Source organism: Nicotiana sylvestris, chromosome 2 (assembly GCF_000393655.2).
Source record: "Nicotiana sylvestris chromosome 2, ASM39365v2, whole genome shotgun sequence".
NCBI classification, from domain to species: domain Eukaryota; kingdom Viridiplantae; phylum Streptophyta; class Magnoliopsida; order Solanales; family Solanaceae; genus Nicotiana; species Nicotiana sylvestris.
Window position 1 is genome coordinate 130,478,416 of NC_091058.1, and position 20,793 is coordinate 130,499,208.

The 20,793-nt window shown below is 37.3% G+C and overlaps 1 protein-coding gene across 1 annotated transcript; it reads right to left on the bottom strand.

Moving 5' to 3' along the window:
* Positions 1-13,604: 13,604 nt before the first annotated feature.
* Positions 13,605-14,333, bottom strand: LOC138885580 (spindle pole body component 110-like). The gene has a single exon (XM_070166543.1). The coding sequence runs from the start codon at positions 14,331-14,333 to the stop codon at positions 13,605-13,607; it is 729 nt and encodes a 242-aa protein (XP_070022644.1).
* Between the last annotated feature and the right edge of the window lie 6,460 nt (positions 14,334-20,793).

Here is a 20,793-nt window from a genome sequence, read left to right on the forward strand (position 1 = left end):
CATCTCGCAACCTCGCGTTTGCAAAATTAATGGCACAAATAATCTGATTACGGGCACAATTTCCCGATAATCCAATTAAGTCTATTAGACGTGATAATGCTGCTGAGTTTTCATCCCAAGCATTTAATGATTATTGCTTATCAATTGGGATAAAAGTGGAACATCCTGTAGCTCATGTTCACACTCAAAATGGCCTTGTAGAGTATTTAATTAAACGTGTGCAATTGATAGCAAGACCGTTACTCATGAAAACGAAGTTGCCCACTTTTGTTTGGGGTCATGGCATTTTACATGCAGCAATGCTAATTCGTCTCAGACCAACAAATTATCACAAATATTCCCCGTTGCAATTAGTTTTGGGTCATGAACCTAATATATCTCATTTAAGAACTTTTGGATGCGCTGTATATGTGCCTGTAGCACCCCCATATCGCATCAAGATGGGTCCCCAAAGAAGGTTATGAATATATGTTGGGTTTGAATCGCCCTCCATTATTCGCTACCTTGAAACATTAATGGGAGATTTGTTCACTGCTCGTTTTGCAGATTGTCGATTCGATGAGGCATTTTTCCCAAAATTAGGGGGAGAAATTAGTGAAACCAAACGTGAAATTTTGTGGAAAAATACATCATTGTCTCATCTTGATCCACGTGCCTCTATTTGTGACACAGAGGTGCAAAAGATTATCCATTTGCAGAAAATAGCAAATCAAATGCCAGATGCATTTACGGATCTGAAAAGGATAACAAAATCACATATCCCTGCAGAGAATGTTCCAATCCGTATTGATGTCCCTATTGAACAATCTTCTAGTGTCATAGCTAATGAGTCAAAAGCACACCTAAAACGTGGCAGACCATTAGGTTCTAAGGATCGAAATCCTAGAAAAAGAAAAACAAATGATCAAGATGACACTACGAAAGAGTCTCATACAGAAATTCACGATTTAACCAATCCTGAGATTCATGAGGAAATCAATGAGCCCGAGACTCAAGAAAATAAGGAACTATCAATAAATCCAATCGATATTGAGACAAATTTGAATCGAATGGATATAGTGGTGGATTACATCTTTGCATATAATGTTGCATCTAGCATTATGCAAGAAAGTGAGGATCTTGAACCTCAATTTGTTGGAGAATGTCGACAAAGACTTGATTGGCCAAAATGGAAAGAAGCAATCCAATTAGAGTTAAGTTCACTTGCAAAACGTGAAGTTTTTGGGCCTGTAGTCCAATCACCTAATGGTATTAAGCCTGTTGGCTATAAATGGGTCTTTGTACGCAAAAGGAATGAGAAAAATGAGGTACAAAGATATAAGACACGCCTTGTTGCACAAGGATTTTCACAAAGGCCTGGTGTCGATTATGAAGAGACATATTCTCCTGTTATGGATGCTATAACATTCCGTTATCTCATTAGTTTTGCTGTCCATAAAAAGCTTAACATGCATTTAATGGATGTAGTTACAACCTACCTTTACGGCTCACTTGATAATGAGATATACATGAAAATTTCCGAGGGATTTAAAATACCTAACGCACAAAATTCAAAGTTTCGGGAAATATTTTCAATCAAATTGTAAAAATCTTTGTATGGTCTAAAGCAATCAGGAAGAATGTGGTATAATCGTCTTAGTGTATATTTATTAAAGGAGGGTTATATAAATGATGTCATTTGTCCATGTGTTTTTATAAAGAAAATAACATCGGAATTTGTTGTACTTGCCGTATATGTCGATGACATAAACCTTATTGGAACTCCTACAGAACTCCAAAAGGCAATTGATTATTTAAAGAAGGAATCGAGATGAAAGATCTCGGAAAGACAAAATTATGTCTCGGTTTGCAAATTGAACATTTGACAAATGGGATTTTTGTTCATCAATCTGCCTACATTAAAAGGGTATTGAAACGGTTTTACATGGATAGAGCACATCCATTAAGTACTCCGATGATTGTTCGATCACTTGATGTGAATAAGGACCCGTTTCGACCTCAAGAAAAGAATGAAGAGCTTCTTGGTCCTGAAGTACCATATCTTAGTGCAATTGGTGCACTAATGTATCTTGCTAACACTACAAGGCCTGACATAACTTTTTCGGTTAATGTCTTAGCAAGATATAGCTCTGCTCCTACAAGGAGACACTGGAATGGGATCAAACACATATTGCGATATCTAAAAGGGACTACCGATATGGGCTTATTTTATGGCAATGATTGCAATCCCGATCTTGTTGGTTATGCCGATGCTGGGTATTTATCTGACCCGCATAAGGCTCGATCTCAAACAGGTTATGTGTTTACATGTGGCGGCACTGCCATATCTTGGCGATCGACTAAGCAATCAATCGTGGCTACTTCTTCTAATCATGCTGAGATAATTGCTATTCATGAAGTAAGTCGAGAATGTATTTGGTTGAGGTCTATAATACATCTTCTTCGAGACAAATGTGGTTTGAAGTGTGAAAAACTACCCACAATTTTGTATGAAGACAATGCAACATGCATAGCCCAATTGAAGGGATGATTCATAAAAGGAGATAGGACAAAGCACATTTCACCAAAGTTATTTTTTACACATGATCTTCAAAAGAATGGTGATATCAATGTGCAACAGATTCGTTCAAGTGATAATATGGCTGATTTGTTCACCAAATCTCTACCAACATCAACCTTCAAGAAACTGGTATACAAAATTGGGATGCGAAGGCTCAAGGATGTGAGTTGATTCTCTCATCAGGGGGAGTTAATACGCGTTGTACTCTTTTTCCCTTACGAGGTTTTGTCCCACTGGGTTTTCCTTGCAAGGTTTTTAACGAGGCAACCAAAAGGCGTATTTCTAAACATGTGTACTCTTTTTCCTTCACTAGGATTTTTTTCCCCATAGGATTTTTTTCCTAATAAGGTTTTAATAAGCCACATTATCTTTGGACATCCAAGGGGGAGTGTTATGATAAATATCACATTATGGTGGATGTCTACTCTTCTTCCATGATCTTCGTCTCAAATGCTTAATGACATATTCAATGACATATTTTGTATGTTCAATGACATATTCCATGACATATTTTCTTCACCTTTTATGCCTATATAAATGCCTTGTAATAGATAGGAAAATACACACAATTGAAGAAAAAATAAGAAGCTCTCTTCCTCTCTTTCTCTCTATATCTCTTAGTTTGTTTTGCTTGTTCTATATTGTTATTTTGGGTTATATTTTATAACAAAAAAAGAATTTGCAATTAAATAAGTAATATCTCTTTGATATATATTGTGATGAAGCCCTACCACATCCCCCTTGTGAAAGTTTCTTCCATCGTCTTTTATACTATATCATGATTTAATTTATTAATTAATATACGTACAAAAGTAGAATGCGTAAATGAAATCTTAATACATAGTAATTAGAAAGTCTAAATAAGGTTGAGATTCTTTTTTAAAAGGGTGCTAAGAGTTTTAAAGGATTGTCATCTTGTTCTACCAATTTAGTTGTTTATACGATTTATACGAACTATATTTAAAATAAAAGTAAGTTATATCTTGGATTGGTTCTAATAACAAATAATTATACTAAAATAAAAGCCATACTAACATACTATACTAAATAGATGTAGCTTTGTGCGTGCACGTGCCCATATCAATTAATACATAATTTTACAAAATTACTTAAAATATATTAAACAATGTGTTTGAGTTGCAAAGCAAATGTTGTAAGAAGTGTAAGCTTAAAAGTGATGAATATTTATCACATGTAGCTAGCACTATAAAGGATAAATTCCGCCCCTACAAAAGTTCTTAGATATTAGGCGAAATGGCTTCCTGGCCACTTAAATTTGTCGAGATTTTTAAAGCCGATACATAAACTTATAACTTTCCCATTTGAATACTCGAACTCGTTTTTTTCATAACTAATAAACACATTTGACCATTGACCATGCCCATGTGGTGTCAGTTGGTCCTAATCAGCAGCCCGCGTGAGGAACACGACGCACAGGAGCGTGAAAACCTCCTTCCCAACGCCCAACAGTACAAAATACCCCCTTCCTCCATTTTTAAAAATTTGAAGCTCCATTTTCAATTTTTTTTCATTTTTCAGACCGTGAAAATGGTGGAAAGCTGTATATTTTGTCATTGTAGAGTTGAAGCTAAGTTTTGAACTTCCCCGTAACTTCCCCTTCCAAGTTCGTTGATGTGGCGACCAAAGCTAGGAACATACCTAGTATGACGAAGGTAAGCGTGGAAATTGATTTACTCAAACCTTTAATCGCCAATGTTTGGGTTGGATATGAAGATGATGATTTGCCTCTTAAAGATTCGTTCAACGCATTGAATTTTAAAATATACCCAAATTCTGCAACATTGTAGGAAATTAGGGCACTATCTTGTTAACTGTTGAATCCTTGAAATAAAAAAGCTGGAAGAAAAGAAGGAAGAGAAACGAAAGAGTAACATGGAAAAGGATCAAGCTAAGCCACATGTGAAACAAAATAATGAAAAGCAGATAGTCATTGTTGATGAAGAAGAACGCTAAAGCAGCCAAAGAGAAGGAGTTGCTGCTTGACTTTTTGCGCCCTTACGTGTAAGACATCCCTTGGTCATTTGCTGACTGGATGAACACGTATGTGTATGTGTAATACACGCGCACATGGTCAATGGTCAGATGTGTTTATTAGTTATGGAAAAAACGAGTTCGAGTGTTCAAATAAGAAAGTTATAAGTTTATGTATCGGCTTTAAAAAACCCGACAAGCTTAAGTGACCAGGAAGCCATTTCGCCTAGATATTATGTTGTGATTTTGAGGGCTTATGTGGGAATATCTTACAAAAGTTATAGTTATTTTTATGAGAAAAGCAAAAGGTCACACAAAAAAATTATCACGATTTTTCAAATAACATAAATTGAAATATTCATTTTTTTTTTGCCTATTACTGATTCGGTAATATAGTAGTGACAATGTAAATTTTACAAATGACTAATATTATTGAGTTAATAATTTAAGACGAATAACTTAATACGTAGAAAATATATGGAACTGTCATTTATTCAATGTTTCATCCTTATTGCTTCAAGTCTCGCTCTTTTGTCTAATTTCTTTTACCGCCAATATTATTCTTATGGAAGCAAATTTATGTAGTCTAAGCATTTTGTCACCTTGAAAAATAATTTTTACTTATGATGAAATTGGAGTATAATTGAATTGGATTTTTTTCTTCTAATAATTAATAATTAACTAATTTAGAAACTTAATTATTAATTTTCAATATTAAAGGAACCAATTTAATTTTATTGATTCAATTCTTAATATTAGCTTATCTCAAGTGTAAAATATCTAACTGTAACATGGAAGGAATTATAATTATTACACTCAAATAACAGAATAATCTATATAAGGTAAATAAATTTTTAATGGGTTTAAATTACCAAATGTCATGTTGCTCATATATGTGGCTAAAGTGGATTTTTATTTATTTATTTATAAAATAGCAATGATGGTGTTTAAATATTTTTCAAACGTGATCAAGAATGTTCCCAACGAACATAGGACATTGATGAAGAACTCGTATATAATAGTAATGACATTAAGCTAGCGATTATTGTTGAAGCTGACATGCATCACTTCTGCTTCTATATTCTAATATTTTATCTTGTTCAAGAAAATTAACAAAGTTACTAAATTAGACAAGAATAAAAAAAAAAGAATGAAACTATGTACGTACAACGTGCAAAATCAATAACTCAATGATGAAAATAAAAGATTTACTTATTGATGTACGTAATTGATTTATGTACACGCCTATATATATATATATATATTCGTTTTAACTTCGTTTTTCTTTCCAAGTTCCCAATGGAGGAATAGTCTGCGATCATGGGTAGTTTAGAGATAATTACTTGGATGGTTATCCTAATTAGTATGAGAATTACTCAATAAAGAAACTTTTATATTTCCCTCCCTTAAACTTGTCCAAGTTTTCATTTAGACATTTGAACTAATGTTTGTACCTATTGAACACGTGAACTTGAGCCAAATTGTGTCTATCAGACTCAACTTTCTGGCTTGGCACTGAGCGCGTTTACTGAGAAAACTATGAAGTTTTTCGGCTATCTCCGCTAACTGCTTTTTTCTATCATCTTCTTCGACTCAATTTCCGCTTCTTCTTTTCAATCCCGTACCAGATTCAAATCTAATAATTTTATTTTCTTCTTATTTACCCTATATAAAGGCTTAAACACCACTCCTCTCCATCATTCTATTCAGACACCATTCTCTGATTTCTCTCTTCTCCCTCTTGAAAAATAATAGTCTTACTATTTGTTATCAAAGGTCAAAAGTAGTAATTATGTTTTTCGTTTAGACTATGTATAATCAAACTTTCAAAATCTTATTTTTTAAACAACATACAATATTATAATGAAGGGAAACGGGATGGTGAGTATTTGTGAACGGAAGAAGAAGAAAGGGATAAATGTGGGATCTGAATGTTTCAGCAATTAGTGAACTCAAATTGCAATGAGACTGACCCCCCAAAAATACCCTTTCTCCAAAGATGAATCAGTCGAGATTAAAGATAGACAACAATGATGATTCATTGATTTGCTGATGCAACAACTTTTTGCTGGGCAGTTAATGGTGATTCGGGGTTAATCTCAGTTGTGGATGAACTTGTTTGTGCCGGTGAGATGGTAATTTGGTAATAAAGAAAACGTAGTTCCGGCAGGTATTGTCTATTTTTTTCGCCGGAATTCTTCTGTTTGCAATTAAATAAGTAGTATCTCTAACATTCTGACGAAGCCCTACCACATTCTCTTGTGAAAGTTTCTTCTTTGAAATGATTCTAAAATGTCGCCAAACCTTTAGGATTAGGGATGGCAATGGAGCGGGACGGAGTTAAAATAATTTTTAAAAATTTTAAAGTGGGGCGGGGCGGGTTCAATGCGGGGCAATATTTAGTATCGCTAAATTGATTTTGGTTGCCGAACACGGACTGTGGCAATATTTAGTATATGAGTTCTGTTGTTTAATTTTTCCCTTTGTCAATAATTGCTCTCTCTTATTTGTTTGTTCTACTTTTCATTGTTTTTTTGCAAAAGCAGAACATACATATCCTTTTTAAAAGTACCTTGTACAAAATATATATCCTTTTTAAAAACACATATTCGCTGTAATACATATCCTTTGTAGATTTTTTCTTTGCTATAATAATATATTATGCATATAGAATTATACATACATAAAAATTATAGAATAACTATATTTCGATTTAATTGCCGGCACTTTCTCAATTTCTCATGCTTTTCCTGACATGGACAACTAGTTTATTTTGGAAGACCGGCATAATATTCTCTCAATTTTATGTTTATGTGATTCTATTAAACTCTCCATTTTACAAAATAATAAAATATCAAACTAGTTTGTTGAAGAAAAAACAAATTCAGTGGGGCGGAGCGGAGCGGGTCCAAGCGGGGCGGGTTGAAAATTAAAAAAATAACCATGCGGGGCGGGACGAGTTGAAATTTTTGTGGGTTTTGCCAAACCCGCCTATATTGGGAAAAATTAAGTTCATGTATAGAATTAATTATGAGGTGACATGTCATGACATATGGACTGGTAAAAGAATGACAGTTGACAAAGAATAGTTGAAGAGGCACGAGCTTCAGCAGACACGGGCATAGATCCAAGGAAATCAGAAAGGATAGGTACTCGAACCTCTTGATATTCAGGAGTCGCATCAGAAGAATGAACCTAAATAGCAAAAGGGGTATAGATACGTATTATTGGTAATTAATAGGCATTAATTATGGAAAACGTTATGGAATCTGTATTGAATTAGTTATGATTACCAATTATAACGTTACATTAAATGCCATTAATTGTCCATAATGACTCCATTATGAAAAGAGAAAAACATATTACTTAGAAATAGTTATAAAAGGTGAGGGCTGAACATTTGTAAGGATAGGAAATACTATTGAAATATACTGATTTACTTTGCTTTCTATTCAGTCATTATTTACATCAATTATTTCTATTTCTATTTGATTATCAGTAACCCGCGTTCTTCTAAAATTATGCTTTGACTGAAACCCTATTTTTGGTTAAACAAATTGGTTCAGTTACGGGGAATCTGATAATCATCTGCTTTCCTAATAGATTCTTTTATCAAAAAACGATCATGTCGAATGTCAACGACAATAACCAACACAATTACCACCTCAAGATCCACAACATCAAGTGAACGATGCAGATGACAAAACCCCACCTCCTTCGCCACAACATTCTCAGCGACAGTCACAAGAGGGGACTCCAGACGGATCTGAAGCAAATCAAAATGACAGAGTTGCGAATGAACAAGCACTCGATGACGCTCTTAAGAAATTAATTGCTCAACAGGTCAATAACGCTCTCCAGGCTTTTACCAGTCAGTTGTCGGTTGCACCACCAATAACAACTCCGAATAATAACACTTTGGAAAACCCACGTTCTGGACTCGTTAATTCAGGCAGTGGTGAAACTCCCAGTGAGTCTCGTGATGGAGAACCAGGTAACATAGTTAATTCTGATTTACAAAATTTAGTATTAACTTTGCACAAAAAGCTCAAGGAGCAAGCGATCGTATAGAGCAAATACCTGGAGCACCGCCTATAATCAAGCGAATAGATATGGATAAATATTCACAACAACCTTGGAAGCCCAGCGATGCTCCTCTACCGATTCCGAAGAAATTCAAGATGCCCGATATTCCAAAATACGATGGCACAACAGATCCATGAGACCACGTGACTGCATTCATGGATGGTGTAAAGGGCAACGACTTGACCAAACAAGAAATTAAATCAGTATTGGTCAAAAAATTCCGTGAAACACTCACCAAGGGAGCATTAACGTGGTATTCTCTTTTACCCAAAAATTTTATAAATTCTTTTGCTCAGCTTGCAGATTCATTTATCAAAGCGCATTCGGGAGCTCAAAAAGTCGAAAAAAGAATGGAGGATATTTTTAAATAAAGAAGCATGGGTGATAAGGTGCGGTGGCCAAAGGAAATGAGATCAAATCTAAATAGGCAAAATCCTGATTTCTGGTACGGGTTTCATAATGATCATGGTTAGATTGCTGTAAGGTGAAGTTGACCATTTATTAAAGCAAGGATATCTTACCGAATTGTTTAGTGAAAAAGGTAAACAAGCGTACATGAAGAACAGGCAGGAGCCCCCTAAACTTCCTTCTCCAAAAAGGACCGTTAACGTTATAAGCGAGGGAGAAGAAATTAATGGTGTGACACATACGGCAACCAAGAAAGTTTCAATGGTTACAGTCACACAGAGGAAGCGGGTTCGACATGTTTTGGAAGAAGAACGTATTACATTTGATGATGCAGATGCGGATGGTGTACTAACTCCACAAAACGATGCATTGGTAATATCTCTACTTGTACATGACACTGATGTAAAACGAGTTTTGATTGATTCAGGTAGCTCCGTGAACATCATTTTGCTAAGAGTATTAAACGAAATGCAAGCTGAAGATAAGCTGGTACCCAAAGTGCATACTTTATCCAGCTTTGACAATTCAAGCGTCGTAACAAAAAGGGAGGTAATACTCACAACATTCGCAGAGGGAGTTGTTAAAGATACGAAATTTCAGGTGGTAGAGATGGATATGGCTTATAATATGATTCTTGGTAGACCTACCATCTATTCTACATTAAGTTATTAAATTCCTTTCACAATGGGGAATACGTTAAATCAGTGGTGATCAACAGACATCTAGGAGCATCAACTCCGTAGCAGATTCAAGTGCAAAAAATGAAGAAAAATAGCAATTACAGAATTTAGTTGAGGATGCTGCAACACAAGCCTTAACTAAACACAGGCGGACAGATGTAGACTCGAGGCCCAATTCCATCCAAGAACTGAAAGAAAATGAAAACATCAAAACGACGATTGAAGAGTTAGAGGCTGTAGAGCTATTCATACAATGGCTTGAAAGGAAAGTCTACATTGGGGACAACTTAAGCCATGAAATGAAAGGTAAGTTGACTGAATTTTTGAAAACTAACGTGGATTGTTTTGCCTGGTCGCATTCTGATATGACAGGAATACCCCCGAAAGTAATGACTCACAAGTTAAATGAAGATACATCATATCCACCTATCAAACAAAAGAAAAGAAAGCAGAGATCTTTCAAAAATCAGGTGATTCAAGATGATGTGCAAAAACTTTTAAAAATTGGGTCTATCCACGAGGTAAAATATCCAAATTGGTTAGCTAATACTGTAGTAGTACCAAAAAAGAATGATAAATGATGAGTTTGTGTAGATTACACTGACCTAAACAAAGCTTGTCCTAAAGATTCTTTTCCGTTACCACATATAGTCAACTAATTGATGCTACTGCAGGTCATGAATTGTTAAGTTTTTTAGATGCATATTCAAGGTATAACCAAATAAAAATGGATCCTCTAGATGAGGAAAAAACTTTATTTATAATAAACAGGGGGACTTACTATTACAAAGTAATGTCATTTGGCCTCCAAAACGCTGGGGCCACATATCAAAGGTTGGTGACCAAAATGTTCCAAGAACATTTAGGGAAAATCACGGAATTCTACATAGATGATATGCTAGTCAAATCCCAACAAGCAGGGAATCATATTCAGCACCTGTCTGATACATTTTAGATTCTCCGTAAATTCAACATGAAGCTAAATCCCGAGAAATGTGCATTTGGCGTTTCATCAGGTAAGTTTTGGGATTTCTTATTTTTAACCGTGGTATTGAAGTAAATCCCGCGCAGATTAAAGCTATTGAGGAAATTCCTGATATATTTACGAGTAAAAAAGAGGTACAGAAACTGACGGGAAGAATTGCAGCCTTGGAAAGATTTATTTCCATATCATTAGAAAAATGCTTGAAGTTCTTTTCAGCTCTAAAAAAGCAAGAACAGTTCGAATGGTCTGAGGAATGTCAGCAAGCACTCAAAAATTTGAAAGTATACTTGTCAAATCCACTGTTGCTCGCAAAATCAAAAGATGGGGAAAAGTTACTTATATACCTTGCTGTTTCAGGAGTAGCGGTGAGTGCTGTTTTGGTTCGTGAAGACCAAGGTAAACAGTCTCCAATTTACTATGTTAGCAAGTCATTATTAGATACTGAGACACGGTATCCTCATCTAGAAAAACTTGCACTTGCATTAACTATGACATCTAAGAAATTAAGACCTTATTTTCAATGCCACCCCATCTTTGTAGTAACTGCCTATTCCCTGTGTAATATATTACACAAACATGAGTTATCAGGTAGGTTAGCCAAGTGGGCTATAGAATTGAGTGAATATGACATTACATATCAATCTAGAACTGCAATAAAGTTACAGGTGTTAGTAGATTTTGTGTCCGATTTTAGCCAAGGGATGCAACCAGAAGCAGAAAAAGAACTACAAGTATTCAACGGGTCTAATCCAGGAATTTGGACTTTATTCATTGATGGTTCATCGAATATAAAAAGGGCAGGTCTAGGAATTGTTTTGGTACCACCTACGGGTGAAACCATACGACAAGCCATAAAATGTCATCCTGTTACTAACAATGAGGCAGAGTATGAAGTTGTGATTGCAGGTTTAGAACTGGCACGAGAGCTTGGCATAGAATAAGTCGTAATCAAAAGCGATTCGCAGCTCGTAGTTAACCAAATGCTGGGGACTTACACAACTAGAGAGGCAAGAATGCAGCAATACTTGGAAAAGACACGTAATTTAGATAGGCAATTCTAAACCTAGAAAGTTGTGCAGATACCAAGAGAAGAAAATGTCGAGGCAGACGCCTTAGCAAATCTTGCATCTGCAGCGGAAGTGACAAATGATGAAAATGCTTCTGTAATTCATCTATTCCATTCAGTACTTGATCAGGACAAAAATGAGGTAAATTTTAATAATTTAACTTGGGATTGGAGGAACGAGATTGTCACTTTTTTGCAGTATGGATTTATCCCGGAAGATAAGAAAAAGGCTCAAGCGCTTCACAAAAAAGTTGCTCGGTACTGTTTAAAGCAAGACAATCTTTATCGTAAAATATTCGGTGGTCCCCTAGCAAGATGCCTCGGACCTTCTCAAACAGATTATGTGATGAGAGAAATATACGAGGAGCATTGTGAAAATCACGCGGGGGGAAGATCCTTAGTGAAAACCATGATTAGAGCAAGTTATTATTGGCCCAAAATGGAAGAAGAAGCGGAAAATTTTGTGGTTAAATGTGACAAGTGCCAAAGATACGGTAACAATATGCATAGACCTGCATAATTATTATATCAGGTCATTGCACCGTGGCCTTTCATGAAGTGGGGGATGGATATCGTGGGTCCACTACCACAAGATAAAGGCAAGGAAAAGGAGCATACGAGCTAGAAACAATAGATGGCAAGATTCTACCTTCACATTGGAATGTTGTTCATCTGAAGAGATACTATTTCTAATGAGAGAAAATATCCACGAGCTGGTACCCTCATTTTAAAATTTTATTTTTGAATTGTTAAAATTTTACTAACGATTTTAGATGATAGGCAAAAAGCTAACCCGTACTAAGTGATGAATCACGACCTGCAAGACACGTGGAAAAATATAAATTCCCGGTCTAAGGTTACAACTATTTTGATAGAAATTTAAATGGGTTAAGCAGTCTTTATCTAAAATCGTACCTCCGAGTCCCGTATGTTTTTCCGTTTCAGGAAAAGGACCACATGGTAGGAGTAATCAAGTGCTCTAGATTTCATATTTCAAAGCTCAAATACTTGGGGGACTATATAATATACATAGGACATATGTATAAAGAAGGCAAAGAAGATTGAATGCAAGTTAAATTCAAGTCAAGCCCAAAAGTCTACTCATCAAATATATCAAGTGCAGAGCAAAGTCACGAGCCAATAACACAAGCCAGTTAGAAAACCTTCATATAGATTTCAAAATCTTATGATGTATATGTTAAAGGCAATGTTTAGTCATGAGTTAAAAAAAATCCTTGGATTTTATTTCCTTTTTTTTGCAAATCTGTTGTAATAAAAATAGTTACGAAAAGTTATAGAAGATATTTAAATACATGTAAGATGTTACTTAAATTTGACAAAGTTCCAATTAAAACTTCATCAAAGTTATTTCAAGAAACATGTATGTTCCTATTTCTTTTTCGTATATTTATACCATTATGAAGTTGAGACGTCTTCTTCATTAAGTATCAAGTATAAAAAGGGCCCTCTTTTATAAAATTTATGTTTGATTCAGACATCCATGAAGTTAATAAAGTATTTATAAAACAAAAAATGCAAAAAGGGTAAAGCATAAACCCACGAATTAACTAACAAGTCCTTGAATATAAAGGCAAGAACGAGCAAAACAGAAGCTCAAGACAGTTAAGTTAAAACAAAAACTTCTTAATATTAAAGTTTAGACTAAGTATGAACCTAGTCGTAAACTATTTGTCATTTATACAAAATGCCCCGAAAAGGTCTGGGGACTTGTCATTTTCAAAAAACTAAACCCTCAAATGGGACCAAGGGTTAAAACCACATTCCACCAAGAAAAAAAAAGAAGAAGAAGTCACACTTCATAAGCTTTCACTGAGGGGCTGAAGAAGGATCTAAAGCAGTGTCACTAGAAGCAGAAGGTTCGAGTTGGCTTGAAGTCGTTGGGGCATTCACCATACCCATATCATCTTTAACATGCTCGAGAGTATCAACTATAAGAGAATGAAAGTCTTGGCCTTGCTGAGTTTTTTCAACAGTCTTCTTTATCTTGGCTAACTCAGCATCCAAGTTGAAATCCTCTTGGCTAGCCTCCACAAGGGTATCGTGGCGTGTGTTTAAAATTGCCCTACTCACTTCAATGACAGTTTTGTCCTCAAGAAGCTCATAATCTTTCTCCCATTGATTAATCTCATTTTTGAGCTTTTCATTCTTAGCCAAGGCCGAATCATAAGAAGCTTGTAGATGAGCAAGTGAACTTTCTAAAAAACTGACCTTATTAGAAGACTCACGGAGATCTTCTTGGGTCTGAGTAAGTGATTGAACAAGTTCACCGACGTAAATTTCTTTTTCATTTAGCAAAGCCTTTAATTCTCTAATCTCTTCACTGGCTTTGGAGAGTTGCTCAGAAAACAATGTCTCGAGGAGATTTTTATCCTTGCCAGCTTGATTTGAGGAAGCCTTCTCAACTGCTAACTCTGAAAATAAAACCTTCAATTGCTTCTCTAAGGTGCGCTTGCTTTCTTCTAACACTTCCATATCAATTTGAAGGCTTTCATATTGTTCTCTCCAGTTGCCCGCTTCAATTTGATAATCGTGCATTAACTACTCTGTATGGGAAACCCTCTTCACCATCTCTGTGCCAACAAGATTGATCTAAATAAAAAGGGGGGTAAGAACCTTAATAGAAGAAGGATGTAATAAAATGTGAAAAGAAACAAATACCTTTAATGATGACTGCACTATGTCATTCATCCAAGTCAAGAGTTGTGACTCTCAAGCTTGGATTTCTCAACTGGACCGATCAGAGGTTTCAACCACACATCAGCCCGACCTGATTTTCTCAAAAGGTTACCATCGGCTGGAACCTCGATGATAATTTGCTTCATAACTCCACTTCCACTTGAGGAACCAACCTCAATATGAAGGACAGTAGTAGGGGGAACTGTGGAAGAAGTCAAAACAGCTTGGGGCGGAGCAACAGTTACAACTGGTAAAGAAGACGTCACAAGAACAAGCATGGTAAATGAGGCAAGGGGTACTTCATCAGAAACTAAACCCAAATTGTCACTATCAAACCCACGAGCAAAAAACTGATCATCAGAGTCACGAGCTGCCACAGGAGTGTCATCATCAGAGATTACCATGGTGGCTTTAACAGGCTCGGTAATGGGAGTAGAACGGGGAGGAGTTGCTTCATCATCTGAAAAGACGTGCCTTCTGGCCCGCGACCTTTTAATCAAGGAACTTCTGTCTTCTTCTTCTTCTTCTTCTTCTTATTCTTCAGAATCTTGAGTCGTATCGGCCTTCCTTTTCGATGAAGAACCCAATATTATCTCTTGAGCTCTTTCCAAGGAAACTCTGGAAGCTATGACAGCATCGACACTAATATCTCGAATGGGAAATCTTGATAAAAAGAAGGATCAAAACAAATTCTGAAGAATGGATGAATAAAAATATGAAGAAGATATGAGAAAAGCCTTTACTATGAGTTTTCACCTTCCAACCAAACCTATGCGACAAGTTTTTCCAAGATCTACCTTCCATAGGAGCAACATTCCCAAACCACAAAAATTGGGAATCTCATCACCAGTTCCCGTGGTTGCTAAAAAAGAGGGAAAAGTTAATGATAGCAAGCAAAATAGAGAGAAAAGATAGAAAAAGTTGTAAAAAGAAAACTTACGTGCAATATTTCATTTCTCAGGAAATGGAACATTTTCTTGACCCACTAAACCAACAGTGGGGGCAGCAACAAACCTGGCATATCAGCCACGGTCCTTATTATCCTCTGGGCTAACTAGCACTCTCTTACTTTTCGCTACTAAAGTGAAAATCCCATGGCGGAAAAGTTTAGGAGAGTAGAGATGAATCAAATGAAAGAAAGTAAAAGGCAAACCAACCATATTGGTTAAATGCCTCAATCATGCAACAACCCTCCACACAATGGGGCCAATTTGTGCAGGTACAAGTATTCCTGAGGCATAGAGCGAGTTTTTTGTTGTTCAGTTTTCATCGGAGTTATCGAGGTAGCTGCATGGCGTTCGCAGACCCGTTTTCTCCCTTATCTTCTGTATTTATGATATCTCAGATGTCATTCCTAATTCCATACTTTGTAGAATTTTAGTAAAATCTGTAGTAGCTCATGACTTGTGACACCCCGGTTAGGGCTGAGTTGGGTTGGATTTCCGTATTTTATCTATACTTTCCGCTATTGGATATTATTAAACCATGTTTATACTATAATTGTGTTAATTAATTTCTTAAAAGGATGAATTGGGTTGAATGGCTAGACTTGTCTTCATGAGAGGCGCCATCACGACCAGGTTCGGGAATTGGGTCGTGACACATTGTCCTCAATGCCAACTATCAAATAAGTATCAAAAACAAAATAAAATATATAGGAGCTCCCTAGGCCTGGTTCGTCTGCATGGGGATCATCAGTGGTCCCCAAGTCCTCTATATATACGGTAACCTCAGACTGGTTCCCGATCTCCTATTGCTCAGCTACTGGGACTGGGGCCTACTCCTGAACCGACTAGATGATGGGTGCATCACTGGAGGGGGTCTCTTGTGGTTCTGATAGCTCAATAACTGCACCAACTGAACTGGGGAGCTTCCTCTTTTTCCTTGAGAGCCTGGGTGCCTGCTCCTGCTGCTAGGGCTGGATCCCCGAATAACAAGTCTAAAGGCATCTGGTCTGCCAATAGCTTGTCCACATCAGTCCTTAGCACTCTCACCGACTCCTTGGAAGCCCTTGACTTCCTCATCTTCTTGTGCTCCTTGGCAAGCTCCCTCAAAGCCTTTCCATGTGAATCCACTGCCATAGTCAAGGCGTCCTGAGTCCTCATAATCTTCTCCTGATTGTCCAGGAGCTTCTTCAGTGTATCCTCAATGGACTGAGGAATCTGAGCAGTGGAAGGTGCAGAATGGGCCTCAACTGTAGCAGACAATGTAGACAACTTGGATGTTGCAGCTGATATCCAGTTGTTCAAACTGGCTAGTGTGCGGCTCAACTGATGGACCGTGAAAGAATGAGTCCAGGAAGAAGGGAACCCCGGGTCAACTGAAGTATTGGGGCCAGCGGAAGAGTAGGGTCGTGGAGGCAAATCATAATCAGTGGTGACAGCAGGCATGGTAGAAGGCTTTGTGGGGGGCTCAACAGAAGACACTACCGCAACTGGCTCCTCAGACTGGCCAGTTGGGGTAGAGGCAGGCGGCTTGTAACTTTTATCTTTGGGGTTGTCTAGCCCCTTCAAACTGTACCAGGAGAACGGAGCCACAGGTTTGACCTTGACGTCAAACGGTCTATTCTCCACCTCCAAGTCCCGAAAATACATAGTGAGGGTGCTGGGAAAAGGGTAGTTCCGGCCATGCTCAACCCCTACTGCAAAAATGGTGCGGGACATCACATTGCCCACGTTGATAGGATAACCTACCATAATTGAAGCAATAAGAACCACCCGGGCAAGTGGAATAGTCTGATCATGGGTAGTCGGGTCGAGCCAACTGCACACAAAGGTCAACCACCCTCTAGACTCGAAGTTGAAAGTTCTCCAAAGTATTTTGGCCCCTGCTTGTAACCATTCTAGAACCGTACCCGGGATTGCCAGGTATGAAGCTAACCACGGACGAACCTCCTCGCCCATTGCTAACTTTTCATTGTAAAGGGACTTATCTTCATCATTGAACCCTAAGTATTCATTCAGTGCCTTTCCGGTGAATACCACATTTTTGTTTCTCACTTTTGTCACCTTAGTGCCCTTCAAGATATGGGCCACATTGCTATAAAATTCTTTGACCATATGCTCATTCTCCTTCAAATAATTGTCTTTAAAGAACCCTCAACCCACTCAAGCCTGAAACTGTCTATGCACATTGGGGTGTAGGGGTAGAAGGTCTTTGTCAATGAGGCTCCGCTCAAGAATCAACTTCCATGCGGCCATCATTGCCTAAACATGTGGAACACCACATGACTGACAAATCTAACATTGTTAGTTGAAGCACAGGTAGTGAAACAAGTGAATGACTTAAAGTTGCAGACAACAAAATGATTGTTACAGACACTGCTGCAGAACCAGGCACCGCGGACCGCACCATCAGGAGTGCGGCCGCGTTGGAGGCATCGCGGCCCGTGCTAAGGCGACCGCACTGAACAAAGCCCCAGAAAAGGTGTTCTCTGAATCTCACACCGCGGTCCGCACAAAATGGGGTCGCGGCCGTGGTGGGCCAGCGCGGACCGCACAAAAGTTACTGCAGTCGCGCTGGACATAAGTTGTTCCTCAGTCAATCAAGCATCGCGAACCCCGTAGAAGTATAACACGGACCGCGTTAGGGTACTGCGGACCGCGCTAAGGCGACCGCGGGCCGCACTGGGTCAGTTTCAGGGACTAAGCTAGGGTTGCATGCTTTGTTCTATTTTTGTTCAAATTTTTACCCCTATTTGTCCCTACTCAGGTACCCAATCCTTAGTTACTTTAAACTAATCACGAAATCTAACCTAGACCAACAATTCGAAGAAAATCATGAAGAGAAAGAAGTTACAGACTACTGGCAAGAAAATAAAATAAAAATAAGAAAGTAATTAATCATGAATGTATGAAATGTTACCAGGATTAGGAAGAATAAATGCAATCGATCCACACAAGCAATAATATCAATCTTGGAAGAAGATGAACAGTAAAATTAGGGTTCTGGGTTTTCAATTTGCAAAAAGGTTAAAATGAGACCCTTGGTCTCTATTTATAGATACTCAGTAGGACCCGTACTCACCTACCAGCGCAACCGCACAAAAGTGACCGCGGATCGTGTTGGGTTTATTTGTGTGACCCTTCATGAAGCACCCTACGCGGACCGCACAAAAATGGAACGCGGCTGCATAGGTCCTCCGCAGACCGCACTAACTTGACCGCGGCTGCGGTGAAGAACTTTAGAGAGTCCCCTTTTGGACTCATGCCGGTGCGGACTGCACAAAGTGCACCGTGCCTGCACTGGCAGTCTTCAGAGACTATGCAATTTTCCTAATTTGTTTTGCACTACTTCAACACAATCCCTGCAACATCTCACAAACATTTAGCTTAAAAATCCTAAGCTACAAAGAAAATCAAAAAGACATGGGTTGCCTCCCAAAAAGCGCCTGATTTAACGTCGCGACACGACGCATGTTACCACCACATCACTTTAGATGAAGAAGTGCCAACTTTCCAAGATAATGCTTAACCCGGTGGCCATTGACTCTGAAGACTTCACCATTTTTGTTTTTAGATCAATAGCACCAAACGAGGTCACGAACACAACTTCAAATGGCCCACTTCACTTTGACTTGAGCTTACCCGGAAACAGACGTAACCAGGAATTAAATAAGAGAACCATATCCCCAACTTTGAACTCCTTGCCCCGAGCATATTTGTCGTGAAGGTATTTCATTTTGTCCTTGTACAAGGACGAGCTGAAGTATGCATGGAATCTAAACTCATCGAGTTCATTGAGTTGTTCAACCCTCAGATTTGCAGCAACATCCCATTCTAAGTTCAACTTCCTCAAGGTCCACATAGCCTTGTGCTCCAATTCCACCGGAAGATGGCAAGCTTTCCCAAACACCAACCGGTACGGAGACATACCAATCAGGGTCTTGTAAGCTGTCCGATAGGCCCAAAGAGAATCATCCAATTTTTTCGACCAATCGGTCCTATTTGCATTTACAGTTTTAGACAAGATACTCTTAATTTCTCGGTTGGAGACTTCCACTTGACCGCTAGCTTGAGGATGATATGTGGTGGTTACTTTGTGATTAACTCCATATATAGATAGCAATGAATCAAAAGCCTTGTTGCAAAAGTGAGATCCCCCTTCACTAATGATAGCATGGGGAGTGCTAAACCTCGTGAAGATACTATTTTTAAGAAATGCCACAACACTCCGGGCTTCATTGTTGGGCAAAGCCACGGCTTCAACCCACTTGGAGACATAATCCACCGCCACAAGAATGTAAGTGTTTCCACAAGAGCTCACGAAAGGACCCATGAAGTCGATGGCCCAAACATCAACTTTTGTTAGGAACTTTTTGTTATTTTTTCTAATTATTTAAATATTACTTCGCCTCTAGCAAAAATAAAAATTACTCCATATAACTATAAAACTCTTTCACATTTAAAATCCTATAAGTATAGTTCTTTGAAACACTATAGCTAGATTTGAATAAAACGAAATTCTTTTAAAATAAGTTTAATATATAGGGTACACGTTTATGTTTATCTAAATAATAAAAAAGAGTTTACAAAACCAAATAAAAGTTTACTTACATATACAATAAAGTAAACATATATGCTGGAGAAAGAAACATCACAAAATCAGTCAACATTAAAAAAAATTATTTCTTTTTTCTTCTTGAAGAATATTTGTTTGAAGAGTCAATTTGCATAAATGGACATCAAACAAATAACAAAACTTTAGCTATACGATTGCTATCATTAATTTCAATTTAGCACATTCAAGGAATTGAAGGGTAGAAGCTGAAACCCCTTCATTTAGCTATAGTCAGGCCAATATTGCAAGGATATAATTTTTTTTTCGTTGAAGAATATTAGTTTTGAATCATTAGATTATGTGAAAGATTTTTTTTTTCAAACTCAATAAGAGAGAAATTGATTTCTAATTGATAGTTTCTATAACGACTTTTAAGTGTAACTAAGAGTATATATAAAGAAAAAATTGGTATGACGTGAACTGTTTTTTTTAAATGTAAACAAATTATTTCGAAATAACTCTTTACTTTTTTTAATTCAAAGATAATAAAAAGATAAGATATTTTTGAACATTAGTAGGGAGTTTTATAATTATTTATAATAGAAGTTATATCATGGATAAATTTAAAAAACCGAAATATTATGGAATATTTACATAATATCCGGCAATATTTATTGTTTACTTTTTATAGCTAATACAAATAGATATATACCGATAACGCACGATTATACACATATTATATATGGATTATATATAAATTACACATCATTCAATTTTTTAATTTAAGTGGTCGGGTGAGCACCTATTTAGGCTGATTAGA

Bases quoted from the DNA above. Each gene is read 5' to 3' on its own strand.
- LOC138885580 (XM_070166543.1), bottom strand. From the start codon at position 14,333: ATGCACGATTATCAAATTGAAGCGGGCAACTGGAGAGAACAATATGAA.